The following is an 18,809-nucleotide window of genomic DNA, read 5'->3' on the forward strand; positions in this document are numbered from 1 at the left end:
TAATTGCTGTTGCTGGATGGTATTTGTATAAATGTGTGAGGGAGACTGAATAATGTGTAAAACGCGACTCATGGTATTTCAGACAAAAATAGAAAGATTCCACAGAAAAATAACGACCTCCGATGTTCCAGAGCAACAGAATGTAAACTCAAAATCATTAGCAACAGAACGTAAACTCAAAATCATCAATATTTTTACATAGAATATGGAATTTAGTACAGCAGGGTCACAGCAAGAATTAGCACTGCAAGTGCGGACAGTTGAACTGCCTATCTCATCAGAGAGAGCTCCTGTTTATACATGCACTGAATATTCTATCAATTTGGAATATTCCTTAAATAAGTAAATCAAAGAACGGAAAATAAACTGAATTGCAAATGTTACATGACAAATAATAGCAGGAGGTTGGAATTGGAACCAACTCGCACACTTCCAGCCGGCAACTGTGAGGATTAAAACGTGGCAGACAGTGGATAATATGTGGCATTGCTTTAGAGTGGACTGTAGCTTCTTGGATCTGTCAGTGGGATACAGTGTGGTGAATCTTCACAACCTGGCCACATTGTCACTTCTTAAAGGTTACTGCAACACTCAAGTAGAGTTACTACTGTCAAAGCATTCCAGTCTTCGGGTCTTCACATTCTTCATACAGGAAACCCATGTTAATGATCTGCTACTTGGGACTGTGATATGGCTTAGTGCAAAGGACATGGACAATATCTCTGAGCTTTTGTCTAATTGATGCAGGAGCACCATTCTCCACTTCGTAAATGACATTTGATAAGTGACTTAGTGTTTGGTAAGAGAAGAAGTAGTGCCGACAATGCTGATGCATCATGTGGTGCCTCCCTCCATTCTTCCATCTCCATTTTGACACCCTGTCTATACAGCAGGCCCTCGCAACCCTGTTTTGTTTATTTTCTCTTCTGCTCCAACCCACCTCACTTTTAGGACCCTTGCATACTCTCACTGTTTTTCTTCTGCTTTGTATTATTCACTCAGTACTGTTGTCCCTTTTTTTCTGCCTTGTGATCCTCCCATGTCACATGTCCCATATCACGTGTCCCTTAAGTTTCCCTGTACAGAGGCACTTGTTTCACCCCACTCCGGTTCTACCTTTCCTAATCCTCTACTAACCCTTCGTCTCCACAGTCCACACTCCTCTGCATTTTCCCATCTCCAGCACTGTTTTATACCCCATCATTACTTTTTAAATCTGTATGTCAACTTGTTTTATGCCAACTGAATGTGAAATTTGTAGTCCTTGTCGGTCAGTTGAATCTGTTATAACAGTATGAGTGTGAAATTATGAACTAAAATTAAAAAGCTGACACTCTCAACATTCACAGTTGTTCATTTTATTCCTTTTAAACTTATAATTCCTTGTTTCTGAAATGGCTGCTGACCCACTAGCATTAACAGGCTAGTCTTTAGTCTTAAGAAAGTTTCCATTGTTTACAGTCGTATGAATTTATTGTTTCCAACACATATAACAAGTCAGTCAGCCAAACTAATTGACCTCTAGGTGAAAAAGTAAGATGGCATTGATAATATGACTCCAGATGGATTGTGTCACCATGAACCAGAGGAATGAGATAATAAAACTATCTGAAGTGCCTGTGTGCAACAGTCAGATGGATTTATCCAAAGAAACTTACACTGCGCGTGTGATCTGTGTGTTAGCCCTGATGACGGCCCTTAACTCTGAGCTTAGTATTTTCAATTCTCGATTTGCTTTCTCGATTGCCTGATAAATGATTTTTGTTGCATAAGTATCACTGACAAAAATCACACGGTCTTGTAAAGACAGTGTCACAGACGAGAGTGCTACGCACGTAGTTGTTGACGGAGTCGTGTGTTTTAGAATACTGACTCTGCGGCAGGCAGAGGTGCCTGTCCATCCTGACGAACAACTGAGAATACTCAGGGAAGCGGTGGAGGAGCAGCAGCAGCTGCAGCTGGTGCGGGACCAGGACATGCAGAGGATCAACTACTACATGACACAGGTGAAGTGACTTTCCAGTATTTGAGTTTGTAATTTATTGATGTAAGGGTTGGCTTTATGTTCTTAATCTGACGATAATATTCATTCTGATGTGTTCAGTTGTTTATTCATCAGGGTCATTCCTTGTATCTCACAGGTGGTGATAGGTGACGAATTCAGAATTTTGCCATATTTGGTACATGGATACCTACATGTCTTTGTAGTAAAACTGGCAAATAGCACTGTCCTAACTGCAACCATTTTTGATGAATCCAGGTTTGAAGGGTCAAGAGTGTGTAACCAATTATTATCCAGGCACCAATTTCTCTATTTTCAGAGATCTATTACTTGGTAATGAGTTGACCTACAGATTTAAACTCTCTTACCCATGTAGTACATAGGTCACTAGGTTGATATAATTTATAAGAAATAGAATGGATCATTTAGTTTTTTTTTTTTGTGAGAAATGTTTAAAAACGCACTTTTTCATGTGCTGTAATTTTTTTTTTTAAAAAAGCGGAATTGTGTACAGGAAAACAGCACAGACCTCAGCTTGAGCACTGTAAGTCTGTAGTCATAGTGTTATGTGAAGATGATAAAAAAAATTGTGGTTGACCAGTAGGTTAGAACTGTAAACAGGTAAGAACTGAAAACAGTTATTAATCATTTTTTGTAATGTGTATCTTGTCCTTCACTGTTAAATGTCTTTTAAGTGTAAAGAAGTACAAGAGACATCTTGGGTGAACAAATGCGGTGTTATATCCTTATTCTGTTACTGTAGATTAAAAAGACAGCTTCAGTAAAATAAAAGAAAAGATGCAAGTAATAATGAAACATTAATAAGTGTTTACATGTATATCAGTGTGCATAGACATAAAAATTAAGACAGAAAATTTTTGCAAATAACGGCTTCGTAGACAAATTCAAATAGAAACAAGGAAACGGTATTTTTAAAACTCTTCCATGTTGCATATAACATTGTTTTCCTTAACGTCTTGATCCAAAAACAAAATAAGTTCACTTAAATGTAAGAGATACGATCTCGTAGCACTTACTGTCGAGTTTATACAACTGTGCACTGTGACTTTGTAATGATGGGACACCCACCTTCCATTTAACATTGGAGAAGAGGACTGAAACAGTACCTTTCCCATGGTACCATGCGAGGAATTGTGATTCAATAGGAGACACGTAGTTGATCTCTACATCTTTAAATTCATGTGATACTGCCCTACTTGCAGCTGCTCCAACAAAGTATTTTCATGAGATACCATAGCAACAGTACTCCCATTTGAACCTGTTGAAAGTCTCTTAATTAAAATGGTGTTAGTAGCAGTTGTGTTCCTGCAACTATTCTCTGTACTGCACCTGTATTTCAGGAAACCTTCACATGATTTGATCCTCTGTGAAGAAACAAACATATAACCACCCTGCACTTAGTTGGGTGTCCATGTGAACAATGCAGAACATTTTTCCAATGTAATGGAGCTCGTCACTTAGAAATGGAGAAGTTCAACTGCAGTCAACAGATACAAGTTTTAACACTTACTCCACCTTCTTGGAGCATTGTCAGAGTAGCTGCTACTGATGGTGCCACAGAGCACATAGTACGTGTAGAGAAAATGACAAAGACCATTAGTGGAGTAATTGTTTATCAAGAATGCAGAAGTGGTCAAAAGTTGTTAACCTGAAACTGTGAAACAAGAGGTAGTGATGTTTTATGAAAATGACAATTTTCGAGAAGAGTATGTTACTGTTGTGGTAGATAATGAGAAGAATCGCATGCAGAAAAGACTTATTTTAGTTTGGCTCAAAGACCTGTACACATAATATAGCACATTAATATTCTATGTTTCTTTGCTGGAGATCAATTTGTATGAAGATTTTTTGGAATAATGGAACATGATTGCACCATGCATTTCTAGTCACTGCTTGAACATGCCATACGATGGCATCTTAAGATTCTCCCCCACACCGATGTCTTGACTGTCCAAAAATCTAACGTAACAGTCACCACTCAAAGAATGTGCAAGGTAGAGATATAACATAGTTAGCGCTAAATTATCGTATGCTATTTCAAAAACAAAAATGCAGCTGTTACCTTCAAAAAACTTTCTGCACATCAATGCTAGGCAAAACTGCAACATTGCTTTTTGTGATACTCATTTATACTTGTCTTGAACTACTGTGGCTGCATAGCATAGTATATGCACTGCAATGTTGAAAACTGCTCCACGATATCCTTGCAATGGTTACGGTTGTAAATCTATTGTCTTTTCACTTCATAATTCATTGAACACTTTGATTCAGCTGCAGTCTGTTAAGTAGTCAAACTTAAATCTGGTACTGCATGTTGGCAGTCACTCTGCATTTTCTGCTGTGTGAAAGATAGACGTGATGTTAACACCTTATTGTGTTATAAACGGTAGTAGACATATGCACATTTATGAAATATTTGAGGTTTATAATGTTGGTGAAAACAAGGATTGCAGAAATCAAGCTCTCTTCTTCAGGAGAGAAGAAGAAACACACTGACTGTAGTGAATAAATTGGGTACTGCTACACAGCACCAAGATTCAGAGTTAGCATTGTTTGGTGGGACATACAAGACATTCACCTGCCTAGAGTTTTAATTTTATTTTGCATTACTAGAAGTTGCAGTAGATATTGTAGTGCTATAATATTAAGTTTTAAATATCCATTTACAATGCAAGAGACAGTTGTTACTGATGCATATGGGGGACACTGTCTACAAGTTTCCAGTTGTTGTATATAGCTCAAGATAATGGATACTCCTTTGGTGACTGTGAAAATACTATCAACATATATTACATTAACATATTTTTAATATACTGTTTAGCCACATGGTTGATGATTTATCTTTTAAAAATTCTAGGGCATAACAGATGATATGATTGAACAGTTCCCAGAAATTTTTTTGAGAGAAGCAAAGAAGAGGATACCTAACAAGTACTTGAGCAAAGAAGAGTAAGTTAACAACAAAGAGTTAAAATATTTGTAACTGGTGAAGGCATAGTTCTCAGATTTTTTATACTGATTCTTAATTATCTTTGGTGGCCTCTCCACTCCCTCATATCATACTGTTCCTACATAAAGTCATCTTGGTATAAGTGACTTTGGGGCTTCAAAAATTGTTTGCAAGTCTAGTTTATTTACTCCTTTTTAATAGGTTAAGTTCATGCTGATTCAAGTACCTTCTTATGGCAAGAAAAACATTAGATGAAGATCAATAATACACTCCTGGAAATTGAAATAAGAACACCGTGAATTCATTGTCCCAGGAAGGGGAAACTTTATTGACACATTCCTGGGGTCAGATACATCACATGATCACACTGACAGAACCACAGGCACATAGACGCAGGCAACAGAGCATGCACAATGTCGGCACTAGTACAGTGTATATCCACCTTTCGCAGCAATGCAGGCCGCTATTCTCCCATGGAGACGATCGTAGAGATGCTGGATGTAGTCCTGTGGAACGGCTTGCCATGCCATTTCCACCTGGCGCCTCAGTTGGACCAGCGTTCGTGCTGGACGTGCAGACCGCGTGAGACGACGCTTCATCCAGTCCCAAACATGCTCAATGGGGGACAGATCCGGAGATCTTGCTGGCCAGGGTAGTTGACTTACACCTTCTAGAGCACGTTGGGTGGCACGGGATACATGCGGACGTGCATTGTCCTGTTGGAACAGCAAGTTCCCTTGCCGGTCTAGGAATGGTAGAACGATGGGTTCGATGACGGTTTGGATGTACCGTGCACTATTCAGTGTCCCCTCGACGATCACCAGTGGTGTACGGCCAGTGTAGGAGATCGCTCCCCACACCATGATGCCGGGTGTTGGCCCTGTGTGCCTCGGTCGTATGCAGTCCTGATTGTGGCGCTCACCTGCACGGCGCCAAACATGCATACGACCATCATTGGCACCAAGGCAGAAGCGACTCTCATCGCTGAAGACAACACGTCTCCATTCGTCCCTCCATTCACGCCTGTCGCGACACCACTGGAGGCAGGCTGCACGATGTTGGGGCGTCAGCGGAAGACGGCCTAACGGTGTGCGGGACCGTAGGCCAGCTTCATGGAGACGGTTGCGAATGGTCCTCGCCAATACCCCAGGAGCAACAGTGTCCCTAATTTGCTGGGAAGTGGCAGTGCGGTCCCCTAGGGCACTGCGTAGGATCCTACGGTCTTGGCGTGCATCCGTGCGTCGCTGCGGTCCGGTCCCAGGTCGACGGGCACGTGCACCTTCCGCCGACCACTGGCGACAACATTGATGTACTGTGGAGACCTCACGCCCCACGTGTTGAGCAATTCGGCGGTACGTCCACCCGGCCTCCCGCATGCCCACTATATGCCCTCGTTCAAAGTTCGTCAACTGCACATACGGTTCACGTCCACGCTGTCGCGGCATGCTACCAGTGTTAAAGACTGCGATGGAGCTCCGTATGCCACGGCAAACTGGCTGACACTGACGGCGGCGGTGCACAAATGCTGCGCAGCTAGCGCCATTCGACGGCCAACACCGCGGTTCCTGGTGTGTCCGCTGTGCCGTGCGTGTGATCATTGCTTGTACAGCCCTCTCGCAGTGTCCGGAGCAAGTATGGTGGGTCTGACACACCTGTGTCAATGTGTTCTTTTTTCCATTTCCAGGAGTGTAATATGAAAAGGGTAGGTAAGCAACTCACCATAAAGATGATACATTGAGTTGCAGGTTGGCACAACGAAAAGACTGTTACACAACACATTTAGCTTTTGACCGTAGTGGCCAGAGGTAGCAGACGTGTGGGTGAGGTTTACTTGCCTGTGTGAATGTGGGTATGTGTTTTCCTTTCTGATCAAGACTTTGCTGAATTCTCAGTTTGTAACAGTCTTCTCATTGTCCCTGTCTGCAGCTCAACATATCTTTATGGTGAGGAGAAATTTATCCTTTTCATAATATTGTTGATACTCCAACCTGGAATTTCTATTGTTAGATGGAAATCACTTATAGCTGCTGCAGTTTGACTTCCAAGTTCCTTGGTATGGCAGTTTCAAATCACTTTACATAACATTCACTTATTAAAACAGATCCAAGAAACAAATCTTGCAATAATCTTTTTACTCTAAATAACAGCTATAGAGTTCCTGCAATACCTTAGACACATCTGAGACTATACCTCCACACTTCCTCGGACATCACAATACAAATTGCAACTTACTTCAATAACACTGTTGTCTCCTTCTCTCCCTATCTCTCTGTTGTGTGGCAGCCCTTCTGCGACTTGGTGCAAGTCATTTTATGCAATATTACTTAGGCAACTTGTGTGTCAGTGGTGATGAAATGATGATGAGGACAACACAGAGTCCAGTCTCCAAGCTGAGAAAATCTCAAAACTGGCCAGGAATTGAACTCATGCTCCTTAGGTTAGCTATCTGCCACACTGACCCTGCAGCTACTGAGGTGGACAAACTAATAATGTTAAGATTCTGGAAGTAAATCTGTTGCAGGAAATAATGTCAGTTCAACCAGGGGCTCCAGCTCATAGTCTCAGATTTGACTGAAATTCAGTACACTAATTCTACCATGTGTGGAACACTCGTGTACAAAGTATTAGTTTCCCCTGACAATTAGTTCCAGAATTACAACTTGTGAAAGAAGGTGGCGTGACCCAGGAATTGCAACCCGATTCTGGAAATCTATCTTCAGACCCAACTTCAGGGCTTAATAACTTTGGAACTATCCCCCACAGTCCAGTGAAATTTTTACAACTCAGTAACATCCATTTAGAGAACGCACTCCATGAATTAAAACACCAACAACATATTTCCGAGGGGAAAATAAAAAATTCCAAAATGTGACTAAAAAATTGTAATACGTTAAAAGGTACATATTGTAGGTGCCCTCTATGCCAAATATAATTCACTCAAAAAGGGTATAAATTTTTTTGTGGTAAGCTTAATGTGGCCTAAACACACACAGAACTCATCATGCCCATATCGGTCACAAAAACTGAGATACATGCACACGAAAATACAAAAATTTGAAAAATTACCTGAAAAATGTGGATTTTCTAAGTTGGTAGCACAAAAGGGACAAGTGGTATCCAAGCCAAATTTCACACACTGCATAAGTAGACCATAATGATATATATCTCAAAATTTCAGCACGTTATTGCAAGACATTTGTGTACAATGGAAGTTGACATTTGTATTTGGTGATGTGGCCATTGTTCCAAAACACAATTTTGTAAAAACATATCGTAAACTGTTCTGCCTCTTCTTACCCTCTCCCACAACTGTTTAATCACTAAGCAACAACATATAGACAAATTATCACAACCTATCATTAATGTTTACTGCACCTTAACTGCTAAAAACCAGTCGATTGAGCTTCGAACAGAAGTTCTCCCACACTTTACCTACTGTACTCTGTACATTTAGTGGCAAATTGTACTGTCTTCCTGACACTGTGGTAGGAACTGGCACTGTCATAAGAATATGTTCAAAAGGACTCCAACACCTGTCTGCCAAACGTGGCCAATGAAATGATCTTGCTGGTCCTGCTGGTGCCATGAAGTTCACAAATACATCACCTTCTGCTTCACAGCACTCTGCAACACATCCAAAGTACCATTTGTCATCATAAACAGCAAGAACATAGCAACCTGGTTGTATTTTGCTGCTTTTGCTTCTGAATCCTGAGTCAGACACACTGTGAAGACACATGTTGTGCATGAACCTATAGTTATAACCGGACAGTCTGCTCATATGCACATTGTCAGAGTCTGCTGGAGAGACATGATGATAGCTCCTTGTGCCTGCAACAGTTTTAACATGTTCTAGTCTGCTTTTTAGCAACTCTTTGACTGATTTCACCTCATCTTTTGAAACATAGAATGATTGTACGCCAGAGATATTTTTCTGTACCCAGGTAAATGATTGAAGAGATGTTAGAATGTGACCTTCTGTAGGGTGCTGCAGACTAGCTCGTGATGCCATGTGCTTAATGGTAGCACCATGACTTGTTGCGAAAAAATTCCATTGTGTGTGAATCTGAAAATCATGGTAATGCATGCATAAATCTTTGAGATTTTTACAGTTTTTGTACTGACTAGCTGCCTCATCACTGAAGTATTTCATAAAATGTATGCGAGGCAGCTTGTTTTTCACATATGCCATGACAGTGCGAATGTGGGCATGAACTGCAATGGCATCATGAATTAAACAGTCACTAAAAACGCACAGGTACATGACAGACACATTACTTGATTCACCTCTATAGTAAATCGCAAATGGCTGGAGAGTTTGCTTGAGTGTTGTCCCAATGATATCCTTGGATGGCATCTTGAACTATAAATGCATAATTTTTAGAAAAGTCTAGTATTACTATAATTGCATCTTGTTTCAAATTATCCTTACAAAACTGGAGAGCTGATTGTGCTGTTGCTGTGAAGCTGTGTGTGGTCAGTTTGTCCATTTTCTGACAACACATTTCAACAAAATCTTCCATTGTACTTTGCTTTGTTTCAAGACTTGTGTGATCCATGTGTGTCCATTGTTTATAAGAAACAAGTTCATTGTCATCCATAAGGAGTTCACCATACAGTTTGTTATTCATGTGTTCTGCAAGATTTGCCTTACCAGGATACTTTTCACACCTATGTATCATGCACTGGTAGGAACTGATGTCACACACTAGCAGCTTCATTGCACCTTTGTAATCCAGATCAGAATCCTTAATAGCAGCAAACATCAGCTTAGCATTTTGATGGGTCTCACATACACAAACATTGTGTGTGCCCCTTGCACTTACAGACACAACCCATTTTGGCCGAAGATTGAAAAAAGATGATAAACCTACTTTGGTATTGGGATACTTTTCCTTGAATTCTACATATAGTTCTCATATGTTGCATAGCAGCAGTCTTTTTTGCATCTGTACACGTACATTTCCCATTTTCACCATTACATAGTCTCTTTTTCCAGGAATTATTCGGCTATAGTCATTATTTTCATAAAACTCCGACACTAGCTCCTTTATTTCTGAACTCAATTGCGTACCCTGAGCCTGCTGAAGTTGTGGAAGCTCTCCTTGGGTTGCTTTTATTTTCCTAGCTTGCCTTACCATATATGTAGAAACATTGAATTCCTTTGCAGTGTAGTCAATAGACCAGCTGGAAGGTGCAAGGGTGAGAATAGCTACTTTTTTCTGGCGTGTGGATATGGCACATTTTTCTTTCAAATCATGCAGAATTTTGTCCAAATCAGAGCATTTCTGGCATGATTTCTGTTCCTTTGGAGCAGGTAGTTCTTCCTCTTCCACCATTAGTGTATCAGCTATTTTGTGTTTTAATTCCATTTGAGCTTCTTGTAGTTTTCTTCTACCATAGCTAGGCCTGCCTCTTTTCCCAACTTTGTGTGTCTTCATGGGAGACAAACCAAGAGCAGTAACTGAAGTATTTAATTGCCCGTCCGCTGTGGTTGTAGGTGGCTGATACTCTTCGTCACTGTCATGTAAATTATCAGAATATTCTTCATTTTTTAGCTGTGTAACACACCTGGAACATAACTTTTGTCCTGGTTTCATGTTAAGTCCCATGCATTGATTCACTTTCAATACTGATTTTATATCAATTTCTCTGAGGCTACACTTCACTGTCTTCTTATGAATCTGAAATGGATCAAAACAACTTCTTTGTAGGAAAGAATACTTTTCCAGAAACACTTTCATATGTTGATAACAAAACACTAAAGTTTCCTGGAACTGTACTTCTTGTGCCCACAGGGTGAATCCCGGATCTCCATAGCAACAAATCTTGGTCCGATTCATCCAGATCATACAGTACAAAGCGAATGCCACATTTTGTTCCATATGTTGTTTTATGACATTCAGATGCTTGTGCTCTACCAATACTGCAACTTGTTTGAACAAAAGCACCACTAGTACACTCTTCTGCCTCCATACTGACTTTCCACAACAGTACTGACCGGTCTGAACTACAGTCTTAAAGGCATGAGTAACCTGTAATTGTTGCTTGTTTCCTTTGTTGTTCCTGCATAACAATGACTCATTCTGTCCCCGAAAACTACCATTGTTTAACTTTCTGTTGCCTAATGGTTCCCAACAATTGCTGCAGCTTTATCTGAAACAAGCTGTCTGCATCATCACTATTACTTGCTAAATCGTGTTAAAAGAAACGTAACCAAATGCATCTGTGTCAACTTTTATTGTACACAAATGCCTTGCGATAACAAGTTGAAATTTTGCCACATATTATATTATGGTCTACTTATGCAGTGTTTGAAAATTGGCTTGGATATCACTTGTCCCTTTTGTGCTACCACACTTACAAAATCCAGGTAAATTTCAAGTAATTTTTCAAATTTTTGTATTTTTGTGTGCATGTAACTCTGTTTGTGTAACTGATATGGGGAAGATGAGTTCTGTGTGTGTTTAGGCCACATTAAGCGTACCACAAAAAAAATTATGCTCTTTTTGCTTGAATTATGTTTGGCATAGAGGACACCTACACCTTTTAATGTATTACATTTTTTAATCACATTTTGGAATTTTTTATTTTCCCTCCGAAATATGTTGTTGGTGTTTTGATTCTTAGAGTGTGTTCTCTAAGTGGATGTTATTGAGTTGTAAAAATTTCGCTGGACTCTGCAGAATAGTTCCAAAGTTATTAAGACCTGAAGTTGGGCCTGAAGATAGATTGCCAGATGCGGGTTGCAATTTCTGGGTCACATCACCTTCTTTCACAAGCCATAATTATGGAACTAATTGGCAGGGGAACTTAAAATTTTACACACGAGTGTTCCACACTTGGTAGCATTGGTGTGCTAAATTTCAGCCAGGGGAACTTAAAATTTTGTACACGAGTGTTCCACACTTGGTAGCACTGGTGTGCTAAATTTCAGCCAAATCTGAGACTATCAGCTGGAACATTTTCTCAGATTGGTTGAATTGACATGGAATGACCCAACAGTAAAACGTGATCTTTAAACATAATTCTGAAATTATAGAAATCAACAAGAGTTTTAAAATAATAATAATAATGAAAACGTACAAAAATCTAAGAGTTATTTAGGAACAGAATAAAATATGGAAAGTATTGAAATATTAATTGTTGAATTACTTTAGGAGTTCCATTGAGCTTCCAAAACATTGGTAGACATTTTTCATCTCGCTGGTAGACAGAAATAGTCATTCATCAAATATCTGTGGAAATGGTTCCGTTATGAGACTGCGCTCGGGTTTGTGTGTGGGGTGGTACATCTCTAGGTGGAAGTAGAGACCTTTATGTCTTTCCAACTGGAATTCTAATTAATTAGTCCTGTGGTCACCAAACTTTGTTCCACACTGAGCCATACAACTGACAAAATGACGAGTGCGGCCCACATCATGATTGTGCACAATCCTTCTAAGCCAGAACTGAAGCTCTTGGTAACATCTCACCATTCCATACATTTTATGAATCAAATGCAAGTACCATTGATGAGCCAGATGAACTGACATCACGGGCTGTAGTTTAGTGACTCCTGACCTAGTACATAAAGGTGGTATAAAATATGTCTTTATTTCTCTGTGCCGTGGGAGAAAAATGTTTAAATTTTTCTAGATGATAGTGTTGGACCCTGAAGGTCTTGCTTGTTGGATGCTTTGAACCTTTCCATATTTCTGTATCATACTTCACATTATTAGTGGTAGTACAACTACATGGGACCAATGACCTTTGCAGTCTGGTCCCTTCAACACCCCTCCCCACAACTACATGAATTTCTGCTGGTTTAGCTGCTTACTCTTCTTTAGTCCCTAGTAACATCTTCCACATTCTTCAGATAAATGCCATATGCTCTGCCTCCTTTGGAGTTTATGTAATGCCTCATTTGTTCATCAACAAACTGTCTATAAAATGTGTATGATCCCAAGAACCCTTGTGATTGCTTTCTGCTTGTTGCCACTGAAAATTCATGATTACCTGTAGCTTTTCTGAGTCACCACTTCTATGGCTATTCTCAAATATGGAAAATATTGACAGTGTTGGTTCCATGCCTTTCCTCAGCAAACACCACACACACACACACACACACACACACACACACACACACTGACACAAGAAAGCACACACTACACACACTTGGCTGCCACCACTGGCAGCTCTGACCAAAATGTGAGAGTCATGGGAATAGCAGTCTGGATTGAGGCGGTAATGGGGAAAGGATAACAGAGAATGAGTTGGGGGGGAAGAAGAGTGCTGTCTGGTGAGGCGGGCAGGGACTAGAGACTGCTAGGTGCAGCATCAGAAGGTGGGGTGTGTGGGGAGGGGGAAAAGGGGGGGAGACGAAATATGAGAGAAGAATAGGAGGAGATTGGAAAAGGAGAAGAGGGGTAAAGGAGGGGAGCAGAAAAGTAGGGGAGTGGAAAAGAAGGGGAACAGGGAAAGAGGGATAGGAAGGTCAAATACATTGGCAGAGGGCAGTACACAAAGAGGCTGAGAGAATGTGAGAGGCATGGAGATGATAAGATGAGGGGGCAGAAACTGTTGGGTGAAGGGTGTGGGGGCAGTAGGTTTCCGTAGGTTGAGGAGAGGATAATTTCAGGAGCAGAGAATGTGTTGCAAGGACAAATGCTCTCTGCACAGTTAAGAAAAGTTGGTAGTGGAGGGGAGGATCCAGGTGGCTCAGGTTGTGAAGCAGACATTGAAATAAAGCGTATTATGTTCAGCAGCATGTTATGCTACAGGGTGGTCTACTTTGCTTCTGGCATCAGTTTGGCAGTGGCCGATCATCCTGTTGCACAGCTGGTTGGTAGTCATACCGATATAAAACACTGTGCAGTTGTTGCAGCAGAACCAGTAGACAACATGGCTGCTTCGACAGGTGGTCCAGCCTTTGGTGGGCAAGATAAGCCAGTGACAGGACTGGAATAGAAAGGGTGGATGGATTAGACAGGTCTCGCACCTGGGCCTTCCACAGGAATATAATCCCAGTAGCAAGTGATTGGGATTGGGAACAGCATAGGTATGGACTAGGATATTGTGGAGGTTGGGTGGGTGACAGAACACCACTTTAGGAGGGGTAGGAAGGATCTTGGACAGGATGTCCCTCATTTCAGGGCATGATGATAGGTAATCAAAGCCCTGGTGAAGGACGTGATTCAGTTGTTAGTGTCAGGGGTGATATTGGGGGACAAAGGTTTTTTTTATAGCTGGCTCTAGGGGGTGATGGGAGGATTGGTAGTGTATGCGGAAATGGCATGGGAAATCCGTTTGCAGACTAGGTCTGAGGGGTAGTGACAGTCTATGAATCCTATGATGAGACCTACACATTCTGGGAAAGAGAGTTCTCAACACTGCAAATATGCTGTCCCCTCCCCACTGGAGAATGGTATATGTGCAGTGACGAGAGCTCCGTATCCCAGTATGCTAAGGGTTTCACTAAGGTCTTCACAGACGAGCACTAACCCTCAGAACTAGTCCACAAACAGATTTCTCATGCCATTTCTCCACATACCCCCAATTTTCCCACCACCCCAAAGAACCAGTAGCAAAGGAGTGCCTCCTTCATCACCCAGAACCATCCCGAACTGGAACAACTGAGCCACATCCTTTGTTACAGCTTTAATTACTTATCATAATGCCCTGAAATGAGAGATATTCTTCTTAAGATCCTTCCTACCCCTCCAGTAAGTGGTGTTCCATCACTCACCTAGCCTCCACAATATTCTAGTCCTAACCCCTTGACACAGGGTTCATGTCCCTGTAGAAGATCCAGGTGCAAGACCTATCCAATTCACCCACCAAGCACTTCCTATTCCAGTCCTATCACAGGCTCATCCTACCCCGTCAAAGGTCGGGCCACCTGTGAAAGCAGCCATGTTGTGTACCATCTCTGCTGCAGGCGTTGGATAGCTTTTTGCATTGGCATGACTGCCAATCGGCTGCCCACCTGGATGAATGGCCATTGCCAAACAGTGGCCCAAAGCTAAGTAGACCAACCTGTGGCACAATATGCTGCCGAACGCAACATGCTTGATTTGAATGGCTGCTTCACAACCCGGGCTATTTGGATCTTCCCATCCACCACTAGCTTTTCTGAACTGCACAGATGGGAATTATCCTTACATTGCCTGGCAAATGTGTTTGAAATATAACTTCAGTAGACGAGAGTTTTGGCTCGTGCATCATCATATTGGGATTCCGTTATAAAGGAAGCAGCCGAATTAGAATAAACCACAGTAATTTAATCATAGACCAGGGGTACGCATTTAGGAGGGCATGGGAACCATCTTTGGATACCGAGCAGAGGCAAAAACAGGTGCTCGATGCTTGAAGGGAGGCAGGAGCATCAGTTTCAAACACGGTTCTGGCCTCTCGTTCCACCTGATGTCATTGTTCCTGTGGTGGACCAGAGCTGCTACAAACTGCCTGACTTACCTTTCTGCACATACGTCTCTTCGGCCCTCTCTGGAATGTTTGAGATGCAACAATTGTGCCTGTATAATTGGAGCACTATGCCAGTCCCAGCAGTCAGTTGTTTATACTATTGGCAGCAGTAGTGCAGAAATCTATTGAATATCCGAGTGTCTTATTTGAAGTGATGTTGCTTGTGTACTGAGAAGATGTTATTCGAGCATGCCACCACAAAAGACTCTGGGGATGTTGAAAACAGAGGTCAGAAAATTGCCATAAAGCTATGGAGTCATGTGAGGTTGACAAGATAAATGGGAAGTATCAGATTGATGCTACTGAAAAAAAAAAAAAAAGAGAGGACGACAGAGAGACAGACAGACAGACCATAAACTGTCAAATTATAACTTAACATTTTAAATGTTTTGTTCTGAATGTGTTACAATTTAACTTGTTAACTGATAAAGCCTTATTTTAAAAATTTGTATGTCTGTAAATATACTTTCTAGACAAACAGTAACTAAACCGTATTACTCATTTTTATCACTGCTGTCACACAAACTGTTTCCTTGGCCCGGTAAAGATATCAAATAACATTAAGTTTAAAACAACATATTTGTAATTTTTTTTTATTTTAGGTTCCAACATATTATAGAAGAGTGTGAATCAGATATATTCTCGAATTACAACAGAAGTTTACGTCAAGCCATTATTGAATATATTCTCCATGATCCACAAGAGAAAATTCGTCTCAAAATAGAGACATACCCTCTACAGTATCCAAGAAAGGTGATACGGTCACCTGTTCCATGGCATACGTCTTGCATTATTGCACGTCAGTTCATGTCCAAAAAACTTTTTGTGGGGCATCCAGTATTTGTTTCCCTGCAGGAATTGTGGAATACAGGGTAAGTGTTTTCAAGACTACTTTGTGGAATTATATAAAACATTTAAAAAACACATGTTTCTGTCACATTTTAAGTCGTAGAATGCAATTCTGAACATCACGTTTAGACTTTTTATGTTGTGTCCTTGCCTGTTGTTTATTGCTGTCCTATATGAACTCAAAGCCAAGACCATTATTCGGCTGCATCTTATCAGCGAGTGTAAGATGTTTATTCTTGAAAGTATTGAAGACATGTTTTAATAGTTTTAATTGTGTCTCTTGCAGATAATGATGTAATTAGTGTAGTAGTTTAAACAGAGTAATTGGTTGGTTGGTTTGTGGGATTAAAGGGACCAGACTGCTACGGTCATCGGTCCCACAGAGTAATTGACTTTCCAATTCCTAAATAAATTATTCTCTCAGAAGTTCATACTAGATGTACTTATCATGATGACTCATTCACATTTAACTTTTATGCATCAGCATATTTTAATATCTTATTAGTCTTGTCAGGTTTCAGTCCCAGGTCAGAACTACCCGAGAGTACTGCAGTGGACGATAACATTGGGGGGGGGGGGGGGGGGAAGGCAGAAAAACAGCCTCCATTATCTTCCAAATAATGCATTCAAACAACAAAAATTATATTTATGCAATCACATTTCATTAAGAATTGAGATGCTAAAATTGGTTATCCATATGAATCTGGATAATAATTTATAACTTTTTCAGTAGTTCCTTTCTGGATTTCCAAGCAGTTGCAGAATATGGAATAGCATTGTTCAGTTTACACTTATTCTGTCACTTTTCACTGTCTCCGCTCTATCTTAGCATTGTTGAAAAGGGATACAATTGGATGTGTGAAGAACCTCACACTGTATCACTTCTCGTATTGCGAGTCATATGCTGACGATGAAAATCAAACTGACTACCACTACCACCAGTTCCACTGTATACAATAATGGGTTAGAGACCTCTATAATGAGACACCTTGCTTGATAAACAATTTACTGATAGGTTCCACTACTGCTGTGTTAACAATATTATGAGAAGGAAAGTTGCTACTCACCATATAGTGGAGATGCTGAGTCACAGATAGGCACATCAAGAAGATCCTCACAATTAAAGCTTTTGGCCATTAAGGCCTTTGTCAACTATAGACACACATATGCACACAAACCACACCCGACTGCAGTCTCAGGCAATTGAAACCAGTTTCAGTCGGGTGTGGTTGTGTTCATGTGTGTGTGTGTTTGTGTGTGTGTGTGTGTGTGTGTGTGTGTGTGTGTGTGCGCGCGCGCGCATGCACTTATGTGTGTCTACTGTTGGCAAAGGCCTTAATGGCCAGAAGGATTAATTGTGAGAGTCTTTCTGTTGTGCCTATCTGCGACTCAGCATCTCTGCTATATGGTGAATAACAACTTTCCTTCTAATAATATTGCTACATTACATCCTGGATTTTCCATTGTTAAATATGATGTTAAACCAGATCAACTGCATCTCCATGTGACCAGGAAAATGTGCAAATAATTGTTCTGCCTGGCATATAAGAATTCCCTTGTGGGCTTTGCAGCCACATTATTTGCCAACTCTACATTTACATTGATACTATGCAAGTAGTGTGACAGAAAGTACTCCAGATAACCATACCATTTTCTCTCTCTCCAGTTCCATGTATGTATAGTCTGTGGGAAGAATTAATTGTATTTAATCTATAAGTACGCAAATTTTTCTGATTTTGACATTTCTCAGAATGTAAGCACTCAGAATTTTATTAGTTAACCTGTACATGCACTGTGCTTCTCTTGATAAATGTGCCAGTGATGAGCATCTGTCACACTGTTATGTTCAAGAAATAAATCTATGATAAAATGCACTGTTTTTCAATGGATTTCATCTGTCTCCTCTATTAAACTTCCTTTACAGCATTCTAGACCGATAAGCAATCTCGAGATTCAGCCAGATGAGGATTCTGTGGATGAATTTCATTCCCTTAGGATTCTTCCATTGAATTTGTCTGGAATCTGGCTCTCCCACTATAATTTTTTTTTTCAATTGTTCCATTTCAGATCACATCTAGTTTGACTGCCAGTGTGTAATCGTTGTTTTTGCACCTGTTGATGTGCAGTATGTAACATTTATGTACAACATATTTGTGGTAATGTTGGTGCATTTCACAAAATTTTTCTGACATTGTGTGTTCTCTCATCCGAAAATCACAACTTCAGACACTATTCACCAGATCATTTACAAGTAATCCTCTGTGAAGTTGCCTAGTTTAGAGTTGTTCCCCACATGACCATCTCAGATACTGTTCTCGTTTTGTATGCAGATTTCCTGAAATTTGTATCTCACAACTTTTAATAATTTATGGGGAATGAGCTTCTTAAGTGAATAACTGCAGAATATGATGACATTTTACATATTTTGGCTAAATCTGAAATGCTGTGCTGCACTGAACAGTCATTGTAAAGTTGTAAAACTTGACAGAATGTTTTAGCAGCTTGCAAAATGGGTATTCTGCA

At 40.5% G+C, this 18,809-nt stretch overlaps 1 protein-coding gene across 1 annotated transcript in view; it reads left to right on the forward strand.

Moving 5' to 3' along the window:
• The first annotated feature begins 205 nt into the window (after nucleotides 1-205).
• LOC126235648 (dynein axonemal heavy chain 3) overlaps nucleotides 206-18,809 on the forward strand; it is a 1,245,905-nt gene continuing 1,227,301 nt past the window's right edge. Inside the window, exons 1-4 of the mRNA XM_049944362.1 lie at nucleotides 206-342; nucleotides 1,865-2,006; nucleotides 4,881-4,972; nucleotides 16,040-16,309. Coding sequence (XP_049800319.1) covers nucleotides 206-342; nucleotides 1,865-2,006; nucleotides 4,881-4,972; nucleotides 16,040-16,309 — 641 coding nt within the window. The remainder of the gene's footprint in view (nucleotides 343-1,864; nucleotides 2,007-4,880; nucleotides 4,973-16,039; nucleotides 16,310-18,809) is intronic.

This window comes from Schistocerca nitens, chromosome 2, assembly GCF_023898315.1.
Source record: "Schistocerca nitens isolate TAMUIC-IGC-003100 chromosome 2, iqSchNite1.1, whole genome shotgun sequence".
Classification (NCBI taxonomy): Eukaryota; Metazoa; Arthropoda; class Insecta; order Orthoptera; family Acrididae; genus Schistocerca; species Schistocerca nitens.